The sequence below is a fragment of the Corapipo altera genome, unplaced genomic scaffold (genome assembly GCF_003945725.1).
Source record: "Corapipo altera isolate COAL_440 unplaced genomic scaffold, ASM394572v1 45, whole genome shotgun sequence".
NCBI classification, from domain to species: domain Eukaryota; kingdom Metazoa; phylum Chordata; class Aves; order Passeriformes; family Pipridae; genus Corapipo; species Corapipo altera.
Window position 1 is genome coordinate 14,505,421 of NW_020884877.1, and position 25,291 is coordinate 14,530,711.

Genomic DNA, 25,291 nt, shown 5'->3' on the forward strand with positions numbered 1-25,291 from the left:
CTGGAATAAAGAATGCTGGTGTAGGCACATAAGAAATGTATTGATTTCACTCTGCCATGACAATTTACAGTTGTGATCTCATAGAGAGCAACTTGTTATTTTCTATGACACTGTGAAATGTCTAATGCTAGATTTAAGTTACACAAGATTCTTGTGGCTTTCAGCAACACCGACTTAGCACCCATGTCACAAACATTTGTTTACTTTTTTCCATTTAACTTATTTATCCCTTTTCCTCACGCAGTTAAATCATAGCATGCACTGTATGCTGATTTCCTCTCATAGTTAATTTGTATCTTTAGAAAAAAGCTATAGGAAGGTATTAATCTGCTTAACATTTCTAAGTACATCATCCAAGGGATTTTGTTTTTTTAATCTTACATATGCTCAGCAGAGTTACTGGCAAAAACTGTACATTTTCTCCATTTCATCCTTTCAACATCAAATGGTAAGCAGCAAAAATTGGATCAGACTTCAAAGACTGTGCTGTGCTCCAAGTCACAGAGCGACTCCTCCATTTCACATATTGAATTCGAGCAGGATATCAAAGTGCTACCAAAGAACCTCAGGTCCTTACTAAAAAAGAGTCTCTAACATCTGTAGAAAGTGAAGTGCACAGACAAATCACCTCAGGGAGCAGCTAGCATTTATTCTCAGCAGCAAATTTCCAGCCTTTTGATTCTCTTATTCACTGTACCTCCCTGTCTCTCTACAGAACTAAAGTTCTTAGCAAGCAGGCTTTTGTCTCAAAGACTTCAAAACATCACTAACGGTTTCATGTTCAGATGGCTATGCCAAGCAGCCACGAACACTGCAGAACTGTGGACTCAGGAATTTGAAGTTATAATATGATGTTGTTTTAGAATATAAACTTAGTAGTACCTTTTTTGTTTGTTTGTCAGGAAAATCAGGCACCATGGGAGAAGACCGGTTTTTGGTTTGCTGCCTAAAAGCAAAGAAAAATAAAATACGTAGTTTGAATATTGTAATTTATTCACTCACAAATGGTTTACTGGCATACACTGTTTTGTTAATTTTCTCTTTTCTCCCTCCCTCAATTTCTAAATATGCACATACAGTCGATTCAGAAAAAACACAGATCAGTCCCATTTCCTCTTATAAGGAAGTGCATGTTATTAAACACAGTAACAGGCTATGAGAAATGAATTTGTCATTAAAACTTTGTGGATCTGTGTATATGGGTAAAATGATTTTATGAGAATTCTATGAAATTGAAGTCGTGTATTAAGATTAATTTGATACGATTTTACATGAAACTTTTTTCCCAGGGCTGTGAAAAGCTGTTTTCACAGTATTCAAACTTAGACACTCAAAATTTGACATACGAGGAAGAAGTGAAACATGTGTTCTCCTAAAACCATTTGGTTTAGGCACAGAGCAAGAAGTAAGATGTCTTAGATTCTTTGCCTATATCTGTTACTATTTATCATCACATTATGTCACCATAAGAATATTAAAGGCCAACTCCTACTCTCATTAATGCTGATTAAAGTAACATAAAAACCTTCTGTAGGCCCCAATCCTTGTTGGCAGGCCTTTGAAGTCCATGGATCTCTTCAACAGTCCACCCAGACAGAACTTGCTTCCGAATCTTCAGCTATGCAATACCAAAAAAGATGCTACCGATTTCATTTAATGGATAAAAAAGAATGAGGTTCATAGATATTATTTGGTATGCCCATGGTCCTAAAACTGGGATTAAAAGCAAAACTTTCTGATTGTCAAAACAGAATGAAGCTTTCACGATTACGGTAAACATTCAACTTTTCCATAATGTTGCAATTTCATGACCGAACTTTAGATTTGCTTGTCAGGTTAGGGGAATTTAAATTCCCCTTTATTCTTTGACACTAAGGAAGACAAGGAAAACATTCTACCTAAACTGTAATTTGAATCTGTGTTTTCCTTGGAGGAAATTAAGGGATCAATTTTGAATATGCATTGTCATTTAGTACTGGCACACTTATTGAACTGGAAATTATAACATGTCTAGGACTGTATTTGATACTGCATTTAGGCATATACTGTATTATCTGTAAAGTTCTCTATTACTATTTATCTTGTATATATATTACTTAGATAATCATTTATCTAGTGGGGTGAGTTACATAACTTTCTCCTTTTCCCCAAAATTCCCTTAAGCATTTGTTAAGATGATGCATTCTCCCATTCCCCAATATTGCAGAAAATAAACTCAATACAAGCTAAAATTTATAAATAATCCTCAAATATTACTGTGTTGGATGTCAAAATCAAAATCTGCTATTGGATCAGTATGTTGCAAATGGCCTACAACGCCTAAACCAGACTGAATCATCATATAAATTTAAATATTGAGATTTTGGGGTGGTTTGGATCTGGATCTAAATTTGCAGCTTGAAATAATCTTTATCTTCTATTTAAAAAAAATCCAGAACTTTGCCAGGGCTAGAACCCTGTATAAATGTTTAAAGCATGAAGGTAAAGATCATCAATTTGCCTTCTGTCCAGCTTAAGCTAGCAAAAATCAGCCTCTGGAATTCTGAAGCCCTTAGACCCTGACTGTTTTTCAGGATCCCTGTGATGCTGTGTTTCTGATTTAACAACCCTAAGTTGGGTTGTATTCGCTGCAAGATAGCCCATCCTTCCACAGAATATACTGTTTCTAATGTAAGTATGTACTTGATTTCTAGCTGCAACTCATGAGCTTTTCACTGCATTTTTCTTCCCCTGTCCTGTTAAGAAGGAGGAACAACAGAATGGCTTGGTAGGGACCTGGTAGCCAGCCAAGGTCAACCCACCACAATGTCAAACTGGTAGGGAACACATCTGAAAACACAGTATCAACTGCAAATGCTGAGCACCTCGAAATCAGTTGCTTAGCTGTTCTGAAAATTTGGCTAGTATGCCACATGGAAAATGCAGCCACAGAATCATAGAATCACTAAGGTTGAAAAAGACCTCCAAGAGTCCAGCCTTTGACCGAACACCACCTTGTTAATTAACCACAGCACTAAGTTCCAAGTCCAGTCATTTCTTGCACACTTCCAGGGATAGTGACTGTACCACTTCCCTGGGCAGCCCATTTCAACGCTTGACAACAGGAGGGTAGCTCAGCAATAGTTAATTAATCTAAGTCAATCAGTGATGACACCTAACATTTTCAAATGCGGTATCTGAGGCAGGGTATTTTCATGCGTCTTTGAAGAAACTGTTTGTCCTATAGTTTCCAGGGACTTTTATTTTCCACATTTGCAGGAAAGCAGTATTTGGGTCAGACAGACGAGATCCAGTCAGCACACTTACCTAGGCAGGATGCAAGAGATCAAGCGCATGTGCCTGGTTTCAGTAAGTAATTCAACAGTTTGCTGCTGACCGTTCAGCTACTGAGCTATAATATGCCTCTTCACATACAGACTGTCTATAAATCACTGAATGAGCAAGAAACATTGGAGAAACACTGATTCCTAAGGTCTGTCTGCACATCTGTATAGTATATAGCCTTACTGTCTTTAGCGCTTGAAAAGCAGTTGAACCATTGCAGCATAAAACTAGTAACAGAGATTAATTTATGCTGGAGAAAATACATCTAGTTTTGGAATTATTCTGGCCATTATGAGTGTAAGTAAGGGAATTTGGACTTTCATTATTTAAATGCTTTAAAAAATGTTAGAAAAACTCCTAGATATTCTACTAGAAATAATACAGCTCATTTTGCAGAAGTAATATATTAAAGAATAGAACCAATTTAATCCTTCCAGGATGGGTAGATTAAAAATTCCAAAGGGATGGGAAGGAGGAAAAAAACCCAGATGACACTGGAAAATTGTGCCCATATTTACATTTACACCTTTAAAAATCTTGAGTAATTATTTGAACTTATGAATTGTAAAATAATTAGAAGGTCATATGACATCAGAATCAGGCCCACTGTGTTCCACTGCATGCCACAGGGATTTCAGCCTTCCTATTTCCACCACAAGCAATAACCTTAATGTTTGCTATGATTAAAAATAGGAAAGGGAAGCAATTAAAGGAAACCAGAATGTCTTTATGCTACCTTTTCTTGTGGAATGAAATGAAAATTCATATTCAAAAGATGACTTATACAAGAAATCACAGTGTGGTCTTGACAGAAACTGAAATTCTCCAAGGAGGAAATATGGAACAATCTGAAAAGGTGTAAGGAATAAATCAACAGAACCTGATGGCATTCTTCTGAAGATTCTGAAAAAAAAAAAGTTTTCAAATGTGGAGATATGACCCTTTCAATCAGCCCTCCTTGAAGAATAGAAGCACACCAACATAGTAATTTTTTTTCTTTTTCTTCTAAACAAAAGAATCCAAGGAAGGTTTTGTTATTGACTGACAGACTGAATCCCACTTTAGTGAGAGGCAAGCTGCAGATCAAGTTAAAGAAAGCATAGCAAAAGAGAGAAGGGTTTTTATATGGAACAGGTGAATTCACATTAAACCAGTTTCTGAATGGATCTGTGCTCCTGTGACTGAAATTGTGTTTAATCTCTGCTGTCTGTGATATACAGGATATTATGTTTATGTGCTAATCCACCAGTGCCCATGCAGGTAAATCCACATTGCATGCTATTTCAATGGGCCAGGTGTAGCAAACCATTCAGAAATGGACATTGTTCGTTTTTCAGGCACAGTAATAATATTGATGCAAGTAAAGCTGACCCATGGAGAATTCCTCTAGAACTATTTTTATACTCACTTCCCACACTGACGCAGCAACAGCTGGTGACACTACGATGCTATAAAAGTGGTTGGCTTGCAATGCCAAACCCACTGGCACAGAGATGTCATAGTTCAAGAAGTGGCTCTGTATTTACAAATAATAAAAAGAACCTTGGCAAACCATTTCAGCCACCCCCATTCTAAAAGAAAAATCACCTACTCTTTTTTTTTTCTTGATCATGTTTGTTTAAGCTTTTTAAAACCTATGGTGAAGGAGATGTCAAAACTTCTCAAGGTAACCTACAGAGAGTTTCACTCAGTTTACCATTAGTAAGCTTTTCTTGACATCTAACCTAACATTCTTGTGCTGCAATGCAAGCCCATTATTTCTCAATTACCTGATTCTCAACAGAGAACGGTTTGTTCCTTTTCTCTTCACATCAGCCTTTCATGATTGGAGAAATGATACCACATGACCCCTAGTTTTCCATCTCCCTTTTAGATCTTACCTTACTATGGTTTATAGAGACATTTTGGTTGCCAAGCAACTTTCTCATTTTCTTTAAGTGGAGTTTCTGATACACTATCCTAACCAAGGTCTTGACAGAAATGAGATAATGTTATGATGCACACATGAGGTAGTGTGTATCCTCACTGCTAGTACCCAATGTAAACTTCGGAGAACGGTGCCATTAGTGACTGACATTCATTTTGTGGTTCATTACTATTCATGTAACTGTGTTTCTAATTCAAATCCTACCCTCTTAAACCCTGTACCATCACTCACTTAGTACTGATACAAATTTAGTAATCAGATTCTGCTTCATCAGTCAAGCCATTAATGAGTAGAAACAGACCCATTTCTGGAACTTGACTTTCAGATGCATACTTCCTGCAGAACAGAGAACTGCTGATAATAATTCTTTGTCTATAACTTTCCAAACACCTAAGTTGGTGTGCCTGTGTAGTTTTGTTCAGGATCTATTATACAATCTTGATTACCTAACGTTCATGTGAATGCTAAGAATTTTCTAACAAGAATGATTTCTGAGAACCTATGCTGACCAAATAGCTAAAAAGAGAAAGATGTAGGAATAAAATCAGTGAACTCAGCTCAAGGGTGTGAACTGCTGTTGATGTCAGGTATCTTCTAACATAAGCCCTTAACATACAGAGCTCCAAAGGAAACCAAGGAGCAAGGGATACTCACTGACATACAGTTACAGTTACAGACATAACTGATGTGTAACAAAGTCACTATGTGGAAACAATGCTTTCTGCTATACCACACACTGTAAAGGCACCGATCATGTACATATAGCTAACATATTTTGATATTTAGTAGTCAGTGAGCTAGAGGAAAAAAATGAACAATACAGGAAGTATTTTCCAGGGTAAGTATCAGATCAGTATTATTTAACAGAATTTTCATTTGGGAGGGAAATGGAAAAGATGATGGTAGTGGAACACACAGGTTGCAGATACTTTGACAAGATTCCAGAGGGATTTAAAGATACTTGAGAATGACAGATCTGTCTGAACAAGAACATGAACAAGGTAGCATAGATTAAGGTCATTAGGCACTGAACTGTAGATTATCCTGCTAAGAACATTTATGAAAAATATATTCACTAGAGATCTGCCAATCTACAAGTTCAAAATCACATGATATTCTAGAAAATTACTTCTCCCTTCTTCAGAAATTATTCCTAATAAGCTTGAAAGATCCCTAATACTAACTTGGAATTTTAGTTATGCCATTGCAAAATGCAGCATCTTTGATTTCATGTGATGATCAATTGTAAAATGGAGGCAGACATCAAGTGAGGCTGATGTCTGCGCTCTCCTAGTGAAAGGAGACCTCATCGCACTCCTCCCTTCTCTGTTGCCTATTTGACTTTATGCAGAAGGGTACATCAAAAGATGTACAATTAAGCAAGTTGTACCTTATCCAGAAAAATATATTTGGGAAATAACAAGGAATTCCAGAGACAGTTTGATGCAAAAATGGAAGAAAAACATTCCTGACTAACTAACATGAAATAAATGAAGAAAAATGTTTAAAGAGACTGTGTGCCTCCTAACAAGTCCAGACGAAAATGTTTATTTACATTGCAAATAATTATAATTCTGGAAGCCAAAGAAAACTGACAGTAGATAGGTTATTAGCTCCTTCTTTCAACCATCAGTGCAGACTGCAGAACAAGTGACCACACGATCATCAATAGTTCTAAAGAGATCATAAGATCCACACCCCTTAAGGATTTAGGAGACAGAAGCTGCTGCATGCGCACGAAGGTAATCATAAATCAGGAAACTCGTTCCCCAGTGAGCAGTCAAGCAACTCAACAACAGAGCTATGATGGCAAATTGTATTGGGCTTGTTCTTTACTCTGAAAATCATTACCAAAACCATTTATTTATTTAGCCCTTGTCCAATGGCCTGAACCTTTTTCTTAGTGAAAACAGAATACTGTAAGGGAGAGGTTATGCAGCACTATTAACCTACAAGAACGCAGGTGGTTACACCTCAACAAAATCCTATAATAATGCTCTAGAGCATGCAGCAAAGTAAGCATGGAAGTTAACATAACTCAATGTTATGAGCATACATAGAGAAAGCAGTAACAGTTAACTTCTCCAAAATGGTATCAGCAGGAGAGATCTCATAACTCTTAGCCACTGAAACTTGCTAATGAAAGGTATTAGTCCAGAAAATACAGCCACCTGTCCTAGAAAACTGTTGGTCAGTCAAACATAACAGATCCCTTTTGCCTCTTATATCCAAGGACGGGGAGGTTTGTCTGGAGTGAATGCATTGCTAAAAATCCATTGCTTTTCTCTACAAAGAGGAGAGCATCTCTATGGTTTACACTATTCCTAGGCTTTCTGTCAATGACTTGTCCATCTGGTTTTGATAGCTCTTTTCCCTGTCTCATTGCTGGTCTGCATGGTGCTTTGCAGGCACAGAAGGGCAATTTTCTACTCTTGGACATTTAATAAGACGTACTGCAGTCAATTCTGCAATGGTGAGCACTTGCAATTTTGTCCCCAATCTACAGTGTTCTGGGTACTTACAAAAAGTGCAGAGAAACAGGACAGCAACCCAGGGCAAACAGTACCTTTCCACCTACTGGGAGAATACGGAGATGACTAAGCTGAGGGGGGGAACCTGCTAACCTACAGGTGCCCATCTTCAGAATATATCAGATTCTCTAAGAGCTGGCTAAATCATGATGACATAGCTGCTCCTTTCAGATCTCATTGTTTGGAAAATTGCTTTTTTTAGAGAGTAGACAGCAAAGGATTCAACTCACCAGTCTTCTTCACAGTCAAAATCAGAAGTAGAGCAGCTGCTTGTAAGCTGAGGATCTGCTACACGCTCAGTGCTGGTTTTCAATCTTGTGTAGTTTTTACGAACAATATATCCCCTGAAAGCTAAAAAACATAGTTATGAATCAGAAAAATTCTGCAGAGCCTGAAATGACTGGCACCTGTCCCTGTAGCGCAGACCTGAACGTCCCCAACTTTTAATGAATTAGTGGATAAGAACATGAGTGGTTCCAATGTTTGCAATGTTACCAACAGCTGGAAACTCTACAGGGCCTCACACTCTCACTGTTATAGTGACCACTTGGCACAGACCAGGCAAGGACAAACAGGCCTCAAAATGAGAATTTATCTAATTTAAATATAAACCTAACTTAGAATGTATTACAACACATAGTATAAAATCACAAATTACCTCATTTAAGCTAGTTAGACTTTTACAGAATTGGAAGCTTTATCTTTTTTTATTGTGGGGTAAGGGGGTGACAAGCCAGGGACACATGTATTCAATTAAAACTAGAAAAATTATTAATGTCTTCTCCTATTCTTTCAATTAACTGCAACCATAACAAAACATTTAAAATAAGCAGGAAAAAATTTATAAAGATTGGAATTTATACCATTCCTAAAAAAAGGAGCAGAACAAAATGATCACTAAAAATACTAAACGAAGTAGGAAGCATGCAGTGGAATGAAATGGCAAAGAAAATTCCAGTGCATAATATTTGAAGATATCTACATCCTTTATTTCCATGGACTATCTCTGGATTTGGCTACCTAAATAACAAAATTATTTCCATAGTTTTATCTGACAGGAGTTTGCTTGAATTTTTGACACCTGTGAGCAGTTAGTAATAAAGCTCCAGCACAAACCACACATAGCAATACATATTGCACTTAAGACAAAGGACTAAAAAGTGCTGCAATATACACTTAAACTCACATATTTTTAATTTTATTTTTTAGGCTTTATTTCAAGTATTATTTTAAGTAGAAATACCTAAAGGGAGAAAGGACTGAATAATGAAGACAGTAAACACAGTATCAGTGCCATTGTTTCAGTATACAACAAGCAGTTGCTGAATAAGAAGGCTGAGTGGTTGTGAGAGAAAGGAGCTGTTTATTAGTCCAGGAGGACTGCAGCTTAAACAGTGCGACAAAATGTAAAAGAACGTTGGGACTAAGATCAAGGAATATGATTTTTGGGGAAAAAAAAAAATTCTGTCCAGGAAAAGCTTTTAAGCCCACTAAAGGCATGCAAAACCAGAGTCAGCTTGAAGACTAATTACTCAAAGCAGAAGAGCAGCCCTCCCACTGGGGTCCAGGGTTACATATTACAGTAGAATGTAGGACAGGCACAAAAATAAGGTCTAGGGAAACCTGATGTAGGATCAGGGTCATGATAACATTGTAGATTACAAAAAGAAATCAGAAGGTAAGATAAATACTGAATAAATTGAGGAGCAGAGAAGTTGATCAGAAGATTAACAAGTTTTCCCTGTATCCCACACTTCTGATTTAATGAAAACACTGAGGTTCTGGAATAAGAAGTAACAAAAATTGCCTTTTAATGAGAGTTATGACAATAAATAACCATTCACTTTACAGAAAGCATGACAGAAGTTGGGCCTGCTGAGGTGTTGAACCAAATACAGAGCTCAGGTATCATGAGGTTGAGGAACTTTTTGCCCTTAATAATCAGACTGGAAAGTCTGCTTGTCTGGCAGAGATGAGGCAAGCTTTCACTTGTCCCAAGTGATCAGGCTTCCAATCCTTAACTATCCCCTACTGACCAGACAAGGATCCTACCCCGATTGCAGCAGCAGAGACAGCTGGCCAGCAGCCACCTCTCTGCAGCTGAAACATGCTGAGTGTCATTCAGTCGATGGACTACTATAAAGAAACACCGAAACAAATGAACTAATGAGATAAACTTCAGTTTTATCCTTAGTAGTTTCTCAACTTTTAGCAGTTCTTCATATGTGTGTGTCTATAAAATCAACCTTGATACCTGCTGTGATTTTATTTTTAAAAATTATTTTTCTTTTTTTCCAGAGACTCTTTTTTATGTCAGAACAAACACTTTGGTCTTTCCCTCATTCACTACATAAAACCTGGTATATCTGATTTAATAAACACAGTTTTTGCCCTGTCTTCTGTTTTCATATGTATTTTCAAAATCAACTACTCTTCAACATAACCCTTCCACAGGCTGTATTCTAACATTCTTCCAAAAGACCTTGAATCTGACAGGTAAATGGTTGTATTTTTCCTACTTTTGACTCCTGGGACAATCAAAGTACAGATAAACAAACTTCTTTCACTCCCTCAAAAGCTTCTTCAAGCATTAGCAGGACTGCATCTTTTCAACATTTATTAACTGGATCTATAATGTTTCAAAAGAAATGCATATGCAGAGAATTCTACTGGGGGAGTCTGAGAGGCTGGGAAGCTGCTCCATCACAGCAATTTGCATTACTGACTGGTGCTGGTTTTGACACTAAGCACTTGGCTCAAAGAGTGTGAAATTAGCAGACTCATGTTGCTACTGCTCCATGAACAATCACTGCATCATTGAAGAAGAATGATTACCAGCTGTCACCTCATTTTCACCTTATTCAGTCTATATTCCAAACTTTCCAGCAACAGTAGCTGTAACCCTGATCTTTACATAGCTAAAAATGACATGATCTGAAAAGCAAGATAGGAACCGAACAATTGTAATACTTCTATTAGTAACTCAGTTTTTGATGCTTTACGTGCCACAAGTTAGGAAATGAATTTTTACTTTTTCTACTGATCATTTCTCACACAGACTCTTCTGTCAGCTCCAGCACCTCACGAACCAAGGATATATTTACCTCAGGGAGTCTGAAATTTGGCAACTTGCAGTTATAAACTTTTATTTTAAGGTCTAAGTACCAAGGCATATACATTACACCCAATATTGCACAATTCCACATAGGAGAATCCGAGGCATTTTCCTCATCATTCTCACAGGAAATATATAGTTACAGAGCAAATAGTGAAGCACAATGTAAAAAGATCAAAGCTAAACAATCACAGGTCTATGAGAGAAGTATAAGGAAAGGAGATGAAGTAGCACTTTAAAACAGTAGAAGGACTCATTCTGACATTAAAAAAATAATGTTAAGCAGACTTTTTGTACACAGACACATTTTTATTCTATAATATCACCTAAAATAGCAAATAGCAACAACTCAGAAGGAGAACTCATGATTGCTGAAGAGAAGGTATTATGGTAGTTTGGAATCAGAAGTTGATTTGCTAGGAACAGCCTATCACTTTCTTAATTTGTCTAGTTAAAAGAGCATTCAGCAGCTTAACTAACAGCATCTGAGAGAATTAGAGTCCATGAATCTGATCATTCACTCCATGCCAAATCAATTCTAATGAATAGTAAAAGGGATGGAGAGTCACATCTTTTGCTGGGTCCCATGAATACATTTTCTCTTGCACCTCTCACTCTGGATGGACACAGTGTGATGCCTGCTTAATTGCAGAAGAAAAACCGACTCTTGTATTAAGTTCTCCAGCAGAAGCACTATGAGAAAAGAAGTCATGAGTTCTCATGTACAAGCAGTAACTGTCACTAATAAGCAGTGACTATTACAAAGACTCACCAAGGCTGCCATCAGGACTGGTGTCACTGATGCACATCAACACTTGGACATAGAGCTTTTAACTAACATGCATCACAGTCTCTGATCTTGAGACTTGGTCAAATAAAAAAAAGTGAAGAGTAATGTGAAACTGTCAATATCAGCAAGGAAGAGGTTTTATGAGATACTGTTGGACAATGTACACTGTACATTGTCCCATCCTGATTTTTGCATAAAATCCAGTAAGAATTGTCTCCATTTTTTCTCCTTAAAAAATAGCAAATAAAACCTAAAACATTTGCACATTGACAGAGCTTAGCTCAGAGAAGGAGATAGAATATAGAACCTCTTACTTTAAAACTACAAGGCCTTCTCACTTTTCCAAAAATGGTCCCTGCACATGAGCATCAGGCCTTTAATGGTTACTAGAGACAGATACTAAACATGAAGAATTACTGGACGGCCTAAGCTAGTACAGAACACAGTGAGATGGAAGAGTAAAGTTAACCAAAGCTGTGCAGCCTGTACAAAACTAATCTGGTTTACCCTGACTGTGAAATCAAGGTAATACAATAAACCAGTTCAGCTGCCATTAGGAGAAACATATATATCTCTTCAATGTTTTTTACACTAAAAATGTAGTTAAAAGGAACTAAACTAATTACATAAAAAAAATAAACCGGATCTGCTACTTAGGCATTGTTATTTTCAGGAATTTTTTAAAATATTTTTAGAAATAAGGTGCTTAGAAGTTTTTGGAACGTTTTACTCATGTACTTCTTAGATCTAGACAATGGTATTAGCTGAGAATGTGTACACACAAATGTACACAGTGATAAAAATAGATGGATAAATATAGGGATAAAGATACTTTCAAGAAATACTTCCTTGTCTTCTACTGAAGCAAACATTATATCTTTGCTGCTGAAAATCCCAAAGGTAACACTTTTACTAAAAGCTTACATTTATTATAGCTGTAAAATAGTAAATTACAGTTGTTCTCTGTCCCTCTTTTTTTTATTATAATGGAGTAAATTTTGTCAGAAGCACATGTTAGATATGTAAACAGTGAGCAACACTGCACAGGTAGAAGTTGCAGAAAGAAAACCACTTACAAAGTGATGCTTCCTTCTGAACATCCCCTACTTTTTTATTTAAGAAAAAGAGCCCAATTCTTGAGTTCTTGATAAAGAATTTTCTAATGCAATATGACATATGGTGAGTGTGTGAGCACGTGTTGGAGGAGGAGATGGTGGCTCAATGGATTAGTCATTTGCCTTTCACCTCTGGAAGCATAGTTAAACTCAGCCCTGACCAGAGCTGCACAGTATATTCCAGATGGCTAAAGTGGGCCTAATTAAAATGAATTCAGTGATGTCACCTCAGATCTAAGTGAATTGCATGCACCACTCATTTGGCATTTTGGCAATGTTGGTTCACAAATGAAATAACCAGATTAAAATCCTCCCATAAGTCTTTCGGGACAAGTCACACTGCATGGAAATACGTGCTATCATAAACACAAAATATATTTTCAGAATTGTGTTATCTGTCGTTTTAAATTTTAATTAATGCATTATTCTAAAACAAAAAAACATTAAATGAGACTTGCATATGAGGTAAATCAATGAAGCAACATTTCAGTCACATGATTCAGTGGATATGAACTGATTTAAACCAGCTGTGAATCTGGCAAAATAATTTAAAAAAAAAATCTTTGACAATATATTTTTCCTTTTATGTAGATGTAAATCAAAACAATATAAATCCTAATTACAAAGAAATACTCGGAAGTGCAAAGTACTGTCAATTCAAACAAGTTGCACAAAATCATTCTTTACAATTCCTCTCCAAGTTAAAACTTAGCATTTTCTAGCCTTCACAGTTTGAGAAAGTGTGACTGGAAGTAGGAGGAAAGACCTTGTGTACTCTGTGTATTCTGAGAACTGAGATGTAGATATGCTGAAGTAGGGTAGTTTTTTTTTCCCCACTTAATTTAAATTCACAAATACTTTGTTTCCTAGCGAGGGTGTTTTCCCCCATCTGAAATAATGACTTTTTTTCCTGTAATATAATACACTCAGGAATTGTATCCTCATGTATATTGTGCAGGTTGTTTTCTTTCTAAGTTTGTTTTTTCTTCCAACATTTCTTCAATGGATAGTGAACTGCTGGGCCCACAGAGATCTCCAGACCACCAGCTCATGTATTTGAAAGGCATCTGTTTATTTTTAAAATGCAAATGCAGCCTACCTCAAAGACTGACTTGCAAGAAATGAACAATCTGAACAAGTCAAGAGGTTTCCAATCAGGAGCTCTGTTCCTCCTTTATATCAGGCTATGATCACTTGCTGTCAAAACCACTTAAACAATATCCTGGAACCTGAATGAAGTCCCCCCACAATTAAAATGAGCAGGATAATCCTGCAAGAATTATTCAGGCAAATCATTTTTCACACAGTTTAAGGTAATGATAAGGTCATTTACAAAAGAAATCAGCGCCTTTGAAATGCTGACTTGTAGACAGAGGACTGCCTGGAGGAGGGCCATAGATAACAGTGAAGACTGGCCTCCTAACACTACCCTTGCAGTCTTTGGAACTGATTCTGATGAGGAGAAGGCCCAATAAGGTTAATACCCCTACTTTGATCTCTGTCAAAGCGTACCAGCAAGAATTAATTTACATTTCAGATGAAAAAGGTTGACAGCATGAAAAGGCATCTTGTTTCTGGTATGTGAATGTGCTGTAATAGATCGGGAATTCTGAAAGGAAGTTCTGAGGAAGCTAAAGGGATAAGCTGAGCGGCTGCCTTTATTGGGAAAGAGATGAAAGGAAAACAAATTTCAATATGCGCTGTTCTGTAGAAACATGTAAGCCAAATGCTTCCTAAATTCCAAGGCCTGCTTGAGAGGGGCAGGGGGGAGGGAAAGGAGAGGGAAGTACATATAGTTTAATTATATGGTTTTGCTAATGTCTGGATCACAAATGCAAACAATTCATCTCACTGCCTGAAATGGCTCATTTAAAAAAATTACAAAGGTGATCATACTCCATTTTACTAGAAAGCTGCCTTGAACTACACTCACGTTAGAAGATGTGCAGGGAAGGAAGAGAGTCAGGGATGCTTTTGTCTCTGTGTCACTAGGCACGTGGACAGTGTAACGTAACATAAACAACACAAGGACTGTCCACATGTTTTAAAACCTGGAAATTGGCCATGATTAGCAAGTATAAGTTTTGATTTGAAACATGGAAAAAGCAGCACACTAAGAAGAGAAAATGTGCACAAGAAATATTTTCAAATAAGAATTCCTAGGTATAGGTTTCCAAAGGCAGATATAAATGAGTTGAGGATTATTATTATTATCATACCCCTTCTACTAGAGAGCCAAAGACAGGAGGAGCAGCCAGCCTAATTAATACAAAGGTGCACCATGTCACTCTTAACCCTACAGTCCTAATGCTTATTCACCCAGACTGATCACTGAAACAGTTAAGTGCCAGGTTACAAAGGAAGATACTGTGTGTGTTAGTGGGAAGAATGCTAACAACGTTACTCCAGCATTAGGTCTAGAGGGCTCAACAATGTCCAGATTCACTCCCACTGTCTCTGCTCTGCCATGTTTAACACAGCATCTAAGAGATGACAGGAAGCAATACAGCTCAGAATCTCTCCCATGTGTGCTAAGAGCAGAATAGATCACTTTCTCTACAGAGCTAGCAATCTGTCTAGATAAAACTGTAAGGCAGAATGTCCCCTGCAGTCTCCAAGTGATACTGCTACACACCAGCTTCCTATTGCACCTGAGATAACTCTCACTTTAAGGAGCTGATCATAGGGGGACAGTGATGGGTTAACAGTTTCGCTTTCCTTCTTTCAACAAAAGGCTGTTGTAAGTTAGGTAATCAAAGTCCAGGTACATATACACTTGTAAATCTAGCAAATACTCTGGAAAATAGTGGCAGGGGGTACTTTAAGATCTATTTTCTGTGCTATCATAAAAATAACTGAAAATGACAACACAAAGGAGAGGAAGAATGGGAGAGAGTACTTGTGCAGTCCTTCAGTGTTTATTGTAATGGGAGAAAAAATTTCTCCCTGACAGTTTGCTATTTAATAGAATATTCTGCATTTAATCCTAGAGCTTCGTGATTCAATGTAACAGTATTCATGCAAAGCTGCAAATTATTATTTGATCCTAATGATATTCTGTTCCATTCTGTAACTAGAATGGTATTCTGCTTTCTGCTGAAAGTCACAGCAATGTCTAATTTCAGAGCAGCAAACTTAGACAACAAAAACCCAAATGAATTTACTGGGAATGGTTTGAGAACAAAGAAAAAGAATATTAGAACACATCTTCTTCATACTGCCTTCAGACTATAAGATACACAATAAACAGGTGACAAAGCTTAAGGAATTGTAGTACAGAAAGCTGGTTGAACAGAGGTGGTATCTTGGTTTATTTGTAAACATGTTTGTTACAACTAATTTTTTATCAGTTACAGTCTTTCAACCTGCAGTTGCATAAGGAAAGTGTATTACACTGCATCATATGGAGGCTGCTTCATACTGGCAGCATCTGAAAACACCATTGAGTTCACAGCATTGGTTCTTAGATTTCTGTGCCATATGGTACTCTGCTGTCTACTAGAGACCTACACAGCCCTATGGGCCTGTTTCTCCAGTAATCTCTTTAAAGTTTATTCAAATTCATATTGATATGGCTGCATAGGAGTCTGGCAGAATGTCAAAAGATTGGTCAAAGCTGGCAAACCCAGCAAGCAGTCAAAACAAAAACCTGGCAATCTGCCAAGATCAGGGCTCCATACAAAGACAGAGAAATCCATGTCCAGTGCCTCCCATCCACACGTTTAGACAAATCAATACAGTGTTTCATACCAGCTCTACATGTAGTGGGATCACACTGACTGTGCTCAGAAGAATCTTAGAGAATTAACTCAACAGCTTTTAATTAGTACGTTTTGCTTCCAGAGAAGCACTTCAAAAAGGCCAAAGTGCCTGATACAGATGTCATTTGACACTGAAGAACAAATGATGAGAAGTAACGTTTTTGATAGCTTTTGTTTGGACTGTATTTATTTTTTTTTGGCTATAAACATGACACACAAAATCACCCACAGAAAAATAGGTGTTGGCAATTGAAATACTGTTTTAATTACCTGCTTGAATATGTATAGCAGCATCAGTTCTTCTGTTCCTTATTTCCTTGTACTTCCTGCGAGCTTCATATCCTCTCCAGGCTAAAAATACAAAACCATGTGCTGGAAATTACATTTATTTAAGGAAGTGCTACAAAGTCAGAGATGTGCTGTAACTTTCATTCCTCCTGCCATAACTACTCCAGCCTCTACCCCCAATACCTCTTCCACACCCACCCACATGTTGAACTCTGGGTTCATGACTGCAATATTCACATCCACACAACTTCAAACACCACTTCACTCTTCCAAATTTTAATTGTCACCATGTGCTCACTGATGTCCTAACCAAAACACAAAGGTGTATGATCATCCCTGCTCACACAGTTCCCCAAATTCACTACAAGGAAGCCTGCTAAAGTACTGGTAATCAGCCTCTGCGGTCCATCTTACGATGTATGTCTGGAATTCTGGTATACGGGCAGGGCATGCGCTACTGCATTTCAATTATGTGCTGCATGCTAGGACAGACATAGCTAACAATACTTTCATTTTGTGCACAGGTATCCCATCCAAAATACTAACATATTTAAATAAAGACATTACCAAACACTAAGATGACACCTTAGAAGTAAATCAATAATATTTATCAGTTAGCTGGAGAGAAAGCATCTCTGGTCATTTTCATTTCATAATAAACTATAATGGATGAATAAACAATATACATGCAATTTAACTGATTAAAATGCAAGGACACTCAGTGAAATAGGGAATGTGTACATTTACCTGACTGTATAGTAAGAGCACTGTTTTCTCTTTTATCTTTGACTTTCTTGTACCTCCTTGCTCCGAGCCATCCCTTGACATAGGCTTGCATGACCACCACTCTCCCTATAACTTCTCGAAGGAACAAATTTAACTGCTCTATATGGTAATACTTTAAAAAAACCTGGAATGGAACAACAACAAAACAAAAAAATCAGTATTACAAGCAGACAGTAATGTAATCTCTTGTATTCTGTCTTTTCATTAGTCCAATAGCAGCTTATTCTAGGGCATCATTGCTGAAAAAACTAGCAAAATACTGACTATAGATATCATAGCAATCTTGTGAATCAATTATTTGCTCTTGGTGTGCTTGTGCAATTTCATTATTCCACTGATTGTAATCACCCCATTGCAAAATAAACCCCATATTTACCCCCCTAACAAAGTAAATTGGCCAGGGGGATATTTTCAGATATCAACAATTTTGAAATATAGCCAGGGACGAGAAATCCTGAGTTGAATCTGGTTTTGGACATAATATTGTCTAAAAGCACTCTGCTTCAGGAGACAAATCCTGTGGGTGCTTCTATACATTTTATCTGGGTCTTGGCCAGGAAAATTCTCCTTGTTTTTCCTTTGTGCACTGTAAACCAACTCAAAATACTATGCAATATCCTTTTTACCGAAGTAATTCACTCTGTTTTAAACCATGAACAAAGGTTTTTGATGGAGCCAGAAGGAGCTTACCTGAAACTCCACAAATGGATAAGGTAGCAACCAGGCTTGCAGGATGGGCCAGAGTGTGAAGTTTCAGTCATGTCTTTAATAAGAGCATGAGGAACTTCAGGAAGGCACTACAACAGGAGGCACTGACAGACGTACTGTCCTTATCAAGGCAGCCACGTGCAGAATGTTCTTTGGGGAGGCACACAATGCACCCCTCCTCTGGCAGCACTAACTCAGGGCACCTCCGTAACCTGGGAGGCTAAGAGCAAATTCCTTGCTCTTTTGTTCACTCACGCAGTACTTTTCAAAGTAGACATGTTTTGCTAAAAGGATCCTATTACTGAGAAAATCTTAGCACCCTCTACCTTGGTCTTCCCAAGAATCCAGTTGTCTAGCTTAGATTTCTCCAAAATGGCAAGACAGTTTTCTCTGCTACCAAGGGGAGCCTCGTGTGCCTTGAACGCAAGGTAATAATACCTGCAAAACCAAGCGGCAAAGAAAAAATTGAATTAACAATCAACATGTACTTTCATTGTTTTTCTCTAGCTCAGAGCTGTATCTTTAGAACTAACAGGCCAAATTCTCCCTTATACTAAGTTCTCCTCTTAAATTACGACACAACTGTCATGAACAGATATTTGAGCATATACATGATTATGATAAACAATTAATTTGAATGATTATGATCAGTTTTAGAGGCCTGGTGCAGACCCATACTAAACAACATTGACTTTTATTTGTCCCTTGCAAAGAATAGCACCCAACAATTACGTGAAACAACATATAGTTAATAAAAAAAGGATGCAAACATGTTTCAACTGACTTAAGAACCAATCCCTCCCTGTAAAGCCATTATGCATTAAGGAGAATGGTTTTATAGCATTTAAGTAACCCCACTTGCAAACAATTACGTTAAGTAACAGCAAGAACATGTGCCAGTTAGTTTTCAAATTTAAGGCTTTTTTAACACAAGTACACTGTTAGATGGTAGCAAATGCCACCTCAGCTCTCATTTATTAACTGCCATGTGTTGTCTTGGTATTAAGTTATACTTCTACAGGTGCTGCTCTATGTACACTGTGATTGAGAGGAACCAGTAGGGTGAACAAACCATTCTACTAATTATTAGCACAGGGAAGAGCCATCAGATGTTCTTTAAAACATGAAGAGAAGAATCTCATCAGCAAACCTCAAAGACAGATTCAAGAAAATATCCCACCTTACTGAAGAAAACATGGAGAAGCAATTACAAAACTTGGAATTGTACAAGACCTTTTTTTTAATCAGGAGAATATGATTTTCAAATATTAGCTCCAGTTAATCTCCAGATATTAGCTCCAGTTGTCACAAGAAAGAAAAAAGAACCACTAAAATAGTCAATAAAGATCAAAGGGGAACAAAATGACATCTGAAGTCAGAAGCACTGGAATAAGTCCTGGACCAAAGACATAGATATTCACCAACTGGAGACACTGATGACTCTGAATAATGATAGGAGATTATGTATTACTGAGTTATTTTTAATGCAGTGACTTTCTTAACAACGTGATGATGCAAATTCTTTAGCCATGTCTTTCAAAATACCAAGAGTCATGCTATTCAGCAAGAATGGAGAAACATGGTGTATTTAAAAGAAAAAAATACTTTTCCTCCACCTTATTACCAAACTTAATGATGCCAGTTTTCACAAGACAAACGCCATTATGAGTTGCACTAATGAAACTCGGATTTAAAATATATGTAACACAAACAATTTGTGACAGCATATCATTTCAACAGATAGCAGACAGATACATGGGGGAAGTTACACTAATAATAAATTGCTGTTTTCTTCAAAAGCCAGTTCAGATAGCCATGTTATTTACACATGTATGTAACTTAAGCAGCTTGGGAGGGAGGGAGGGAGGCAGGCAGGCAGACAGGCAGGAAGGAAAAAAGGAAAGTAAGGAAGGATAGATTCAAGTGAGTGACAATATCAATTTTCTGGTGATCAAGCACCTTTTAAGTTATGTTGTAGTTAGGAATTTTAAAACCATAGAACAGTTTTTAAATAGCAATGATTCAATAAAATATTCAAGGGGGATCTCATAATTTTTTTACCTATCTTATTAATGACATTCTTATTGCTGCAAAGTTGACTTCTTATTTGCGACAAATCTGAGTAAAAAGTATTTTTGAGCTGTGTAATTTAACTGCCTGACTATACAATTTCGTTTGTGACAAACTTCACTATCTTTCAAATGTAGTAACCTCTCCATCAGCTCTCTTTCATGATCTAGAATGTATTTGCTTTTGATACTCAGAAAAAAAAAACAACAATGGTACTTTTTCTTATTACTTAATGTTTTAACAAATGTTTCCAGAAAATTTATCTACAGTCTAAGAAAGAAAGCTATTAAAAATGACAAGAACTTTCCAAACCATGGGAATAACTACAGTTTCTATTTCACAGTTCACAGTACGTAAACATTGTCTCCCAATATTTATTAAAAACTTCCTCTAAATGGTGATTTCCAAATGTTTTCATTGATCCATATACTGCACAGAAGACACCTGTAACTGGTTAATATACTTCCTGTTTCTTTTCAATTATGTCATCAAAAATAAGGTAGAAATCACTGCACTCATTAGAAATAGGGACCAGCAATTTATTTTTTATTATTTCTCCTCCAGAACTACTTTTCGAGTATGTATTCTGCACCATAAAAGGTCTCTAGATTTGTGTTCCAAAGCTCAAATCCATGTTTTTAGGTTTTTTTTAAAGCAAACACTTTGTTTTCTATCTGGTGCCTGTTTTCATGACTGAATCACATAACTACAGATGCCCAAGTAGTTTGACTTGATGTGCTCAGGAGAACTGTATGGCAGCACAGCATGTGCCACACAGGTCACCCAACTGTTTTATTTAATTTAAAATTTTTGTACAGCAATGGATCCTATGGAAAATTTTGGAGGAAGGTAAAATGTTTCATCTTAATGTATCTGGCAAAAGCATGCAAATATTGGACGTGGTGAAATGGTAGAGAAAACGTCTAGGAATACACCCAAAACTTTGGGATACATGCAACTACAACTGTTCATTTTGATTTATTGGCCTAATTTCATCTCTGTCATACTTATGTAAATCTGCTGTGCAGAGATCACAGAGTGACCTCTACTTGCAACATATCACCAAGAAACCAGAAACCTAATTTCAGAAAAGTAGAGCTAAAAATCACATTTGCTTTCAGATGAGATGAAAATTTCACAACTCTATTTTTTTATTTCCATATTTGCATTTGTTATTTCAGCACAAAACACAGTAGTCAGGAATATTTCAGTGTTCTTCTAAGTTAAACCAATACTTTCATTTCTATTTTTAAATATAAAGTTTATGGTCCATCATGTTCTATTTCATAAACATACACATATTTGTGCAAAAATATATTATTTTCCTGGGTTATACATCCTGCTTGAAAATTTCCTACATATTACACACACTTACCTACGTGTTTCCTAAAAGTACTTGACTAATCACAGCAGCAGTTAAGACTAAGTAAGAGAAAAGTAATTTCCCCTCTGAAGAACTGATTTCTCAAACCTGATGAAACTCTGGAATTCTGTATTTCTTAACTAGTGGTTCTAGTTCTGCACTACACACTATCCTACATGAATAGTATTTCAGAAAAAACATACATTAAAATGGGATTAACTGTACTTACTAGTCATTAAGAATGCACCAACATTTTTTAAAAGTGGAATTTATCCTCAGACCAACAATTGCAAAACTAGGACATGCAGAATTAAGGTTAAATGCCAAAAACATCCAAGTGTGCTAAGATATGGAAAACTTCAGAATGATGCTATGCATTAACTATCTGTTTAGGGCCAAAGCATTTCAGTGTTGGTGGTTTTAGATAAACTGTTTGTAAACAAATGGTTCAATTTCTCACCACTCTTCAAAGGGTGAACTGTGGAACTGTTCAATAAATAGCATTTAAACAGCACCATTAACTACTATACCAGAGTCTTTTACTAAAGCTCCTCTGTATTCCAGACTTAAAGGCTGCATCAATTCTATATAATTAACTCAAACCAGTAATGATTAACTCTTTTTCTCTTTAAAACAAATTTTTGTACTAAAATATACTAGTCTGAGGTGGAGAATGAATATGTCAAAAGCATGAAGTGCAAGGGGGCAAAATCCCTTTCTAGCCAGACCACCAGCAATAGTAGGAAGATTCTCAGTATTATAAAAACGTTTGTTCCTTATCAGCCCTGGAGCTGGAAAGTTTAAAAAAATCCAATTATTTAGAACTAAAGAGCCATAAAATAACTTTCAAAAATTTCTAACCTGTATTAGTTGTATCTCACCTCTTTCAGAAACTTTCAAATCTGAATTCACACAAATAATTACATTTGACTCTATATTGAGTATGAATGAAAAAATGTAAATAAAAATGGTAAAACATTTAAGACACTCTTGAAATTCAGTAACAGATATAAAACACTTATACTGCCAAGCATCAGATAAGCACAGAATCACAGAAATACTCTCAAAAAGATATAATTTGGTCCATTGTGCATATACTATTCATAAGTGGTTATGCAACTTTCCACTTCTAAAGTTTTCCTATCTTCTTCATTCTGCAACTGTTTTGCACAGCAACCAGTGTTCTGTAAATGAGAAGAGTCCAGGAAGTGTATATGGAAGGTGCAGTAGTTTACCATATTTAACATGTACAGTAACATTGTACAGATCTGGGGAAATCTTAAAGCCACTGAAACAAATAAACACTTCCGTGGATAATAGTAAAATCAAGATACAGGGGAATGTTAAAATTTTCTTTCCAGAAATCACTTGCGAACTTTGGTATGGTGCAGGCTCAGTGCTAAAAGTAAGCTTGCATTAAAAAGGCATCATTTAAAAAGAAAGCATTCCTTCTCTGCAGCAAATCTATTGAGTTCTAATCTAATTTGGTTCTTCCCTGATTTTGCATAATAAGCAAGTCTATCACCACTGAACTTCTGGTGCTAGAAGAAAGCACTTTCTGAGGTTATATGTTTTACAGGATTTTGCAATGTTTGACCAGTTTTTATTCCTACCTCCACTCGATACAAAATGTGACTCATTAAGGTCATTGAGGCTTTATATTATCATGAGAAATGTAACACTGGTGGTTTAGAGACTGTGTATACTAGGTGTACTAATGGTGACTTGATGCAAATTTGCACTGTGAGATTGAAAAAGCAGAACCAGCCTCCCTGGGATCACTGTTAACAGCAACAGCACTAGTATTGCTATGAGTGTATGATCTGAGGAACATCATCCGACTACTGTGGAGTAGGTAATGCTTATAGGAAAAGTGTATCCAGCATTCTAATGCAGTACAAAAAATTTTAATGCATAACATAAAAAGGCAGGGAAGAAAAAAGACAATCCTTAAATGAAACTTGTGCAATAGTCTCAACACATTGCTATGTGCTTATGAGGCACTTAATTCTTGAAATGCATCTAGCACCATTAGCCTACCAAGTCCCTTATCTTCCAAGCCATTGTCCAGTAGATGCCACATTATATATAAGGAGTATACAGCTGGAGGATATGTGGTGAGGACACACATGTACATCACATCATGTGAAGCTCCAGGGGCCTGGGCACTCAGCAAGGAGGGTTCCATCCAGTGGGACCTTCAGCACAGGTCCCCACGTGAAAGCACACCTCCCTTCGCTGTTGTGCAGTGCACAGTCACCATGCGACCCCACATACCAGGCTCATCTGGTGGCCTGATCTAGGTAACAATGTGTATCTGAAACCTGGGATTCCAGTCTGAAAAAGGGGCTATGTTGCTTCACAGCAAACATAAGACAGACCCATGATGTCATGGGGTGCAAGACGGGGCCAACAGAGACAAAGTGTCTAAGACTTGACAGGGATACAGTGTTTACAGGGGCTGCAGATTGCATTTTCCTACTTTAAGTAAAAAGAATATGTATATTTATATACATAAAACAGATGGTTATATACTTGGCTGAAGAAACACTGTGTGAATGAGTTACAATTAAGCCCTTTCTTCACCATCTGTTTTTTAACCCAATAAACTACATCCAGGTTTGCAATACTGAAATAATCTGTTCTACATGAAAACAGAAGACAGTAAAGACTAACATCAGACAGAGTTTTATCTTTTGTTTACCTCCCACCTGATAAACCCTGAATGGGTCTGTTCCCTGCCTTTGATTGTTTTGTCCTCATATTTCCTGCTAAGAGTTTACAAAACAGCATTATTGAACAGGCAGATAAGAAGCGCACCTATTTGTTTAATAACATCAAGGGAGAAAAAATGCTGGCTCATCCATTTTGTTGTTCAGTTGCTCAAAAGGATCAAAATACCAATTAACTTGCTGCCTTAGAAAATCTTTGATATCCTCACATTTACTGACATTTTGAAACTCTTCTTCATACTTGCCTAATGTCTTTTTGATTATGAACAAAGAAGTGCCAATCTGTTTAGCATTTGACCTGTTTTCTCAAACATTTTATGTATTCAACTACTTAGTTCCTAAAAACACTTGACTAGTCATGGCTGTAAGCTGAAGAAAAATGTTTCTTGTTCCATTTATAGCTTTTTAAAGTATTGTTTGTTTTTATTTTCAAGAGCAAAACAGAATAGAATTCATTTAAAAATCAAGTATGAGATGAACAAAGCAGAAAGAACATCCCCTCTCCCGCCCCCGTTTATATTCTGAACTCAGGAAGTCTTCTATGCTGTTGTGCAAATTGATAAATGTACCCCCCCTTCCCTTTTCAAGTTGACTTTCCTGAAAGAATCACATCCAGTCGGACGAAAAACTTCAGGAGTAATTGACAAGATGTTAAACACAACTTGCCCTTCCTTATCTGCAGGAATGGAAAGTTACAGTTAATGCTGCTTTTCTAGGTTGTACTCAAATTCAGCAGACTTCTGAATGAAAAGGATCTGTTTATAAGAGGAGGCTTAATTTT

At 36.9% G+C, this 25,291-nt stretch overlaps 1 protein-coding gene across 13 annotated transcripts in view; it reads right to left on the minus strand.

Annotated features, from left to right (window-relative positions):
* The window catches only part of MYO3B (myosin IIIB), a 201,484-nt gene that overhangs the window by 48,187 nt on the left and 128,006 nt on the right, over positions 1–25,291 (minus strand). For 12 of the 13 annotated variants that reach the window (XM_027636968.1, XM_027636971.1, XM_027636969.1 and 9 more), the window contains 5 exons: positions 18,672–18,783; positions 17,599–17,761; positions 16,834–16,914; positions 8,013–8,133; positions 883–946 (listed from right to left, as the gene is read on the minus strand). In XM_027636968.1, coding sequence (XP_027492769.1) covers positions 883–946; positions 8,013–8,133; positions 16,834–16,914; positions 17,599–17,761; positions 18,672–18,783 — 541 coding nt within the window. Of the gene's footprint in view, positions 1–882; positions 947–8,012; positions 8,134–16,833; positions 16,915–17,598; positions 17,762–18,669; positions 18,784–25,291 lie in introns of those variants that run through there. The other variant, XM_027636979.1, reaches the window with a different exon arrangement.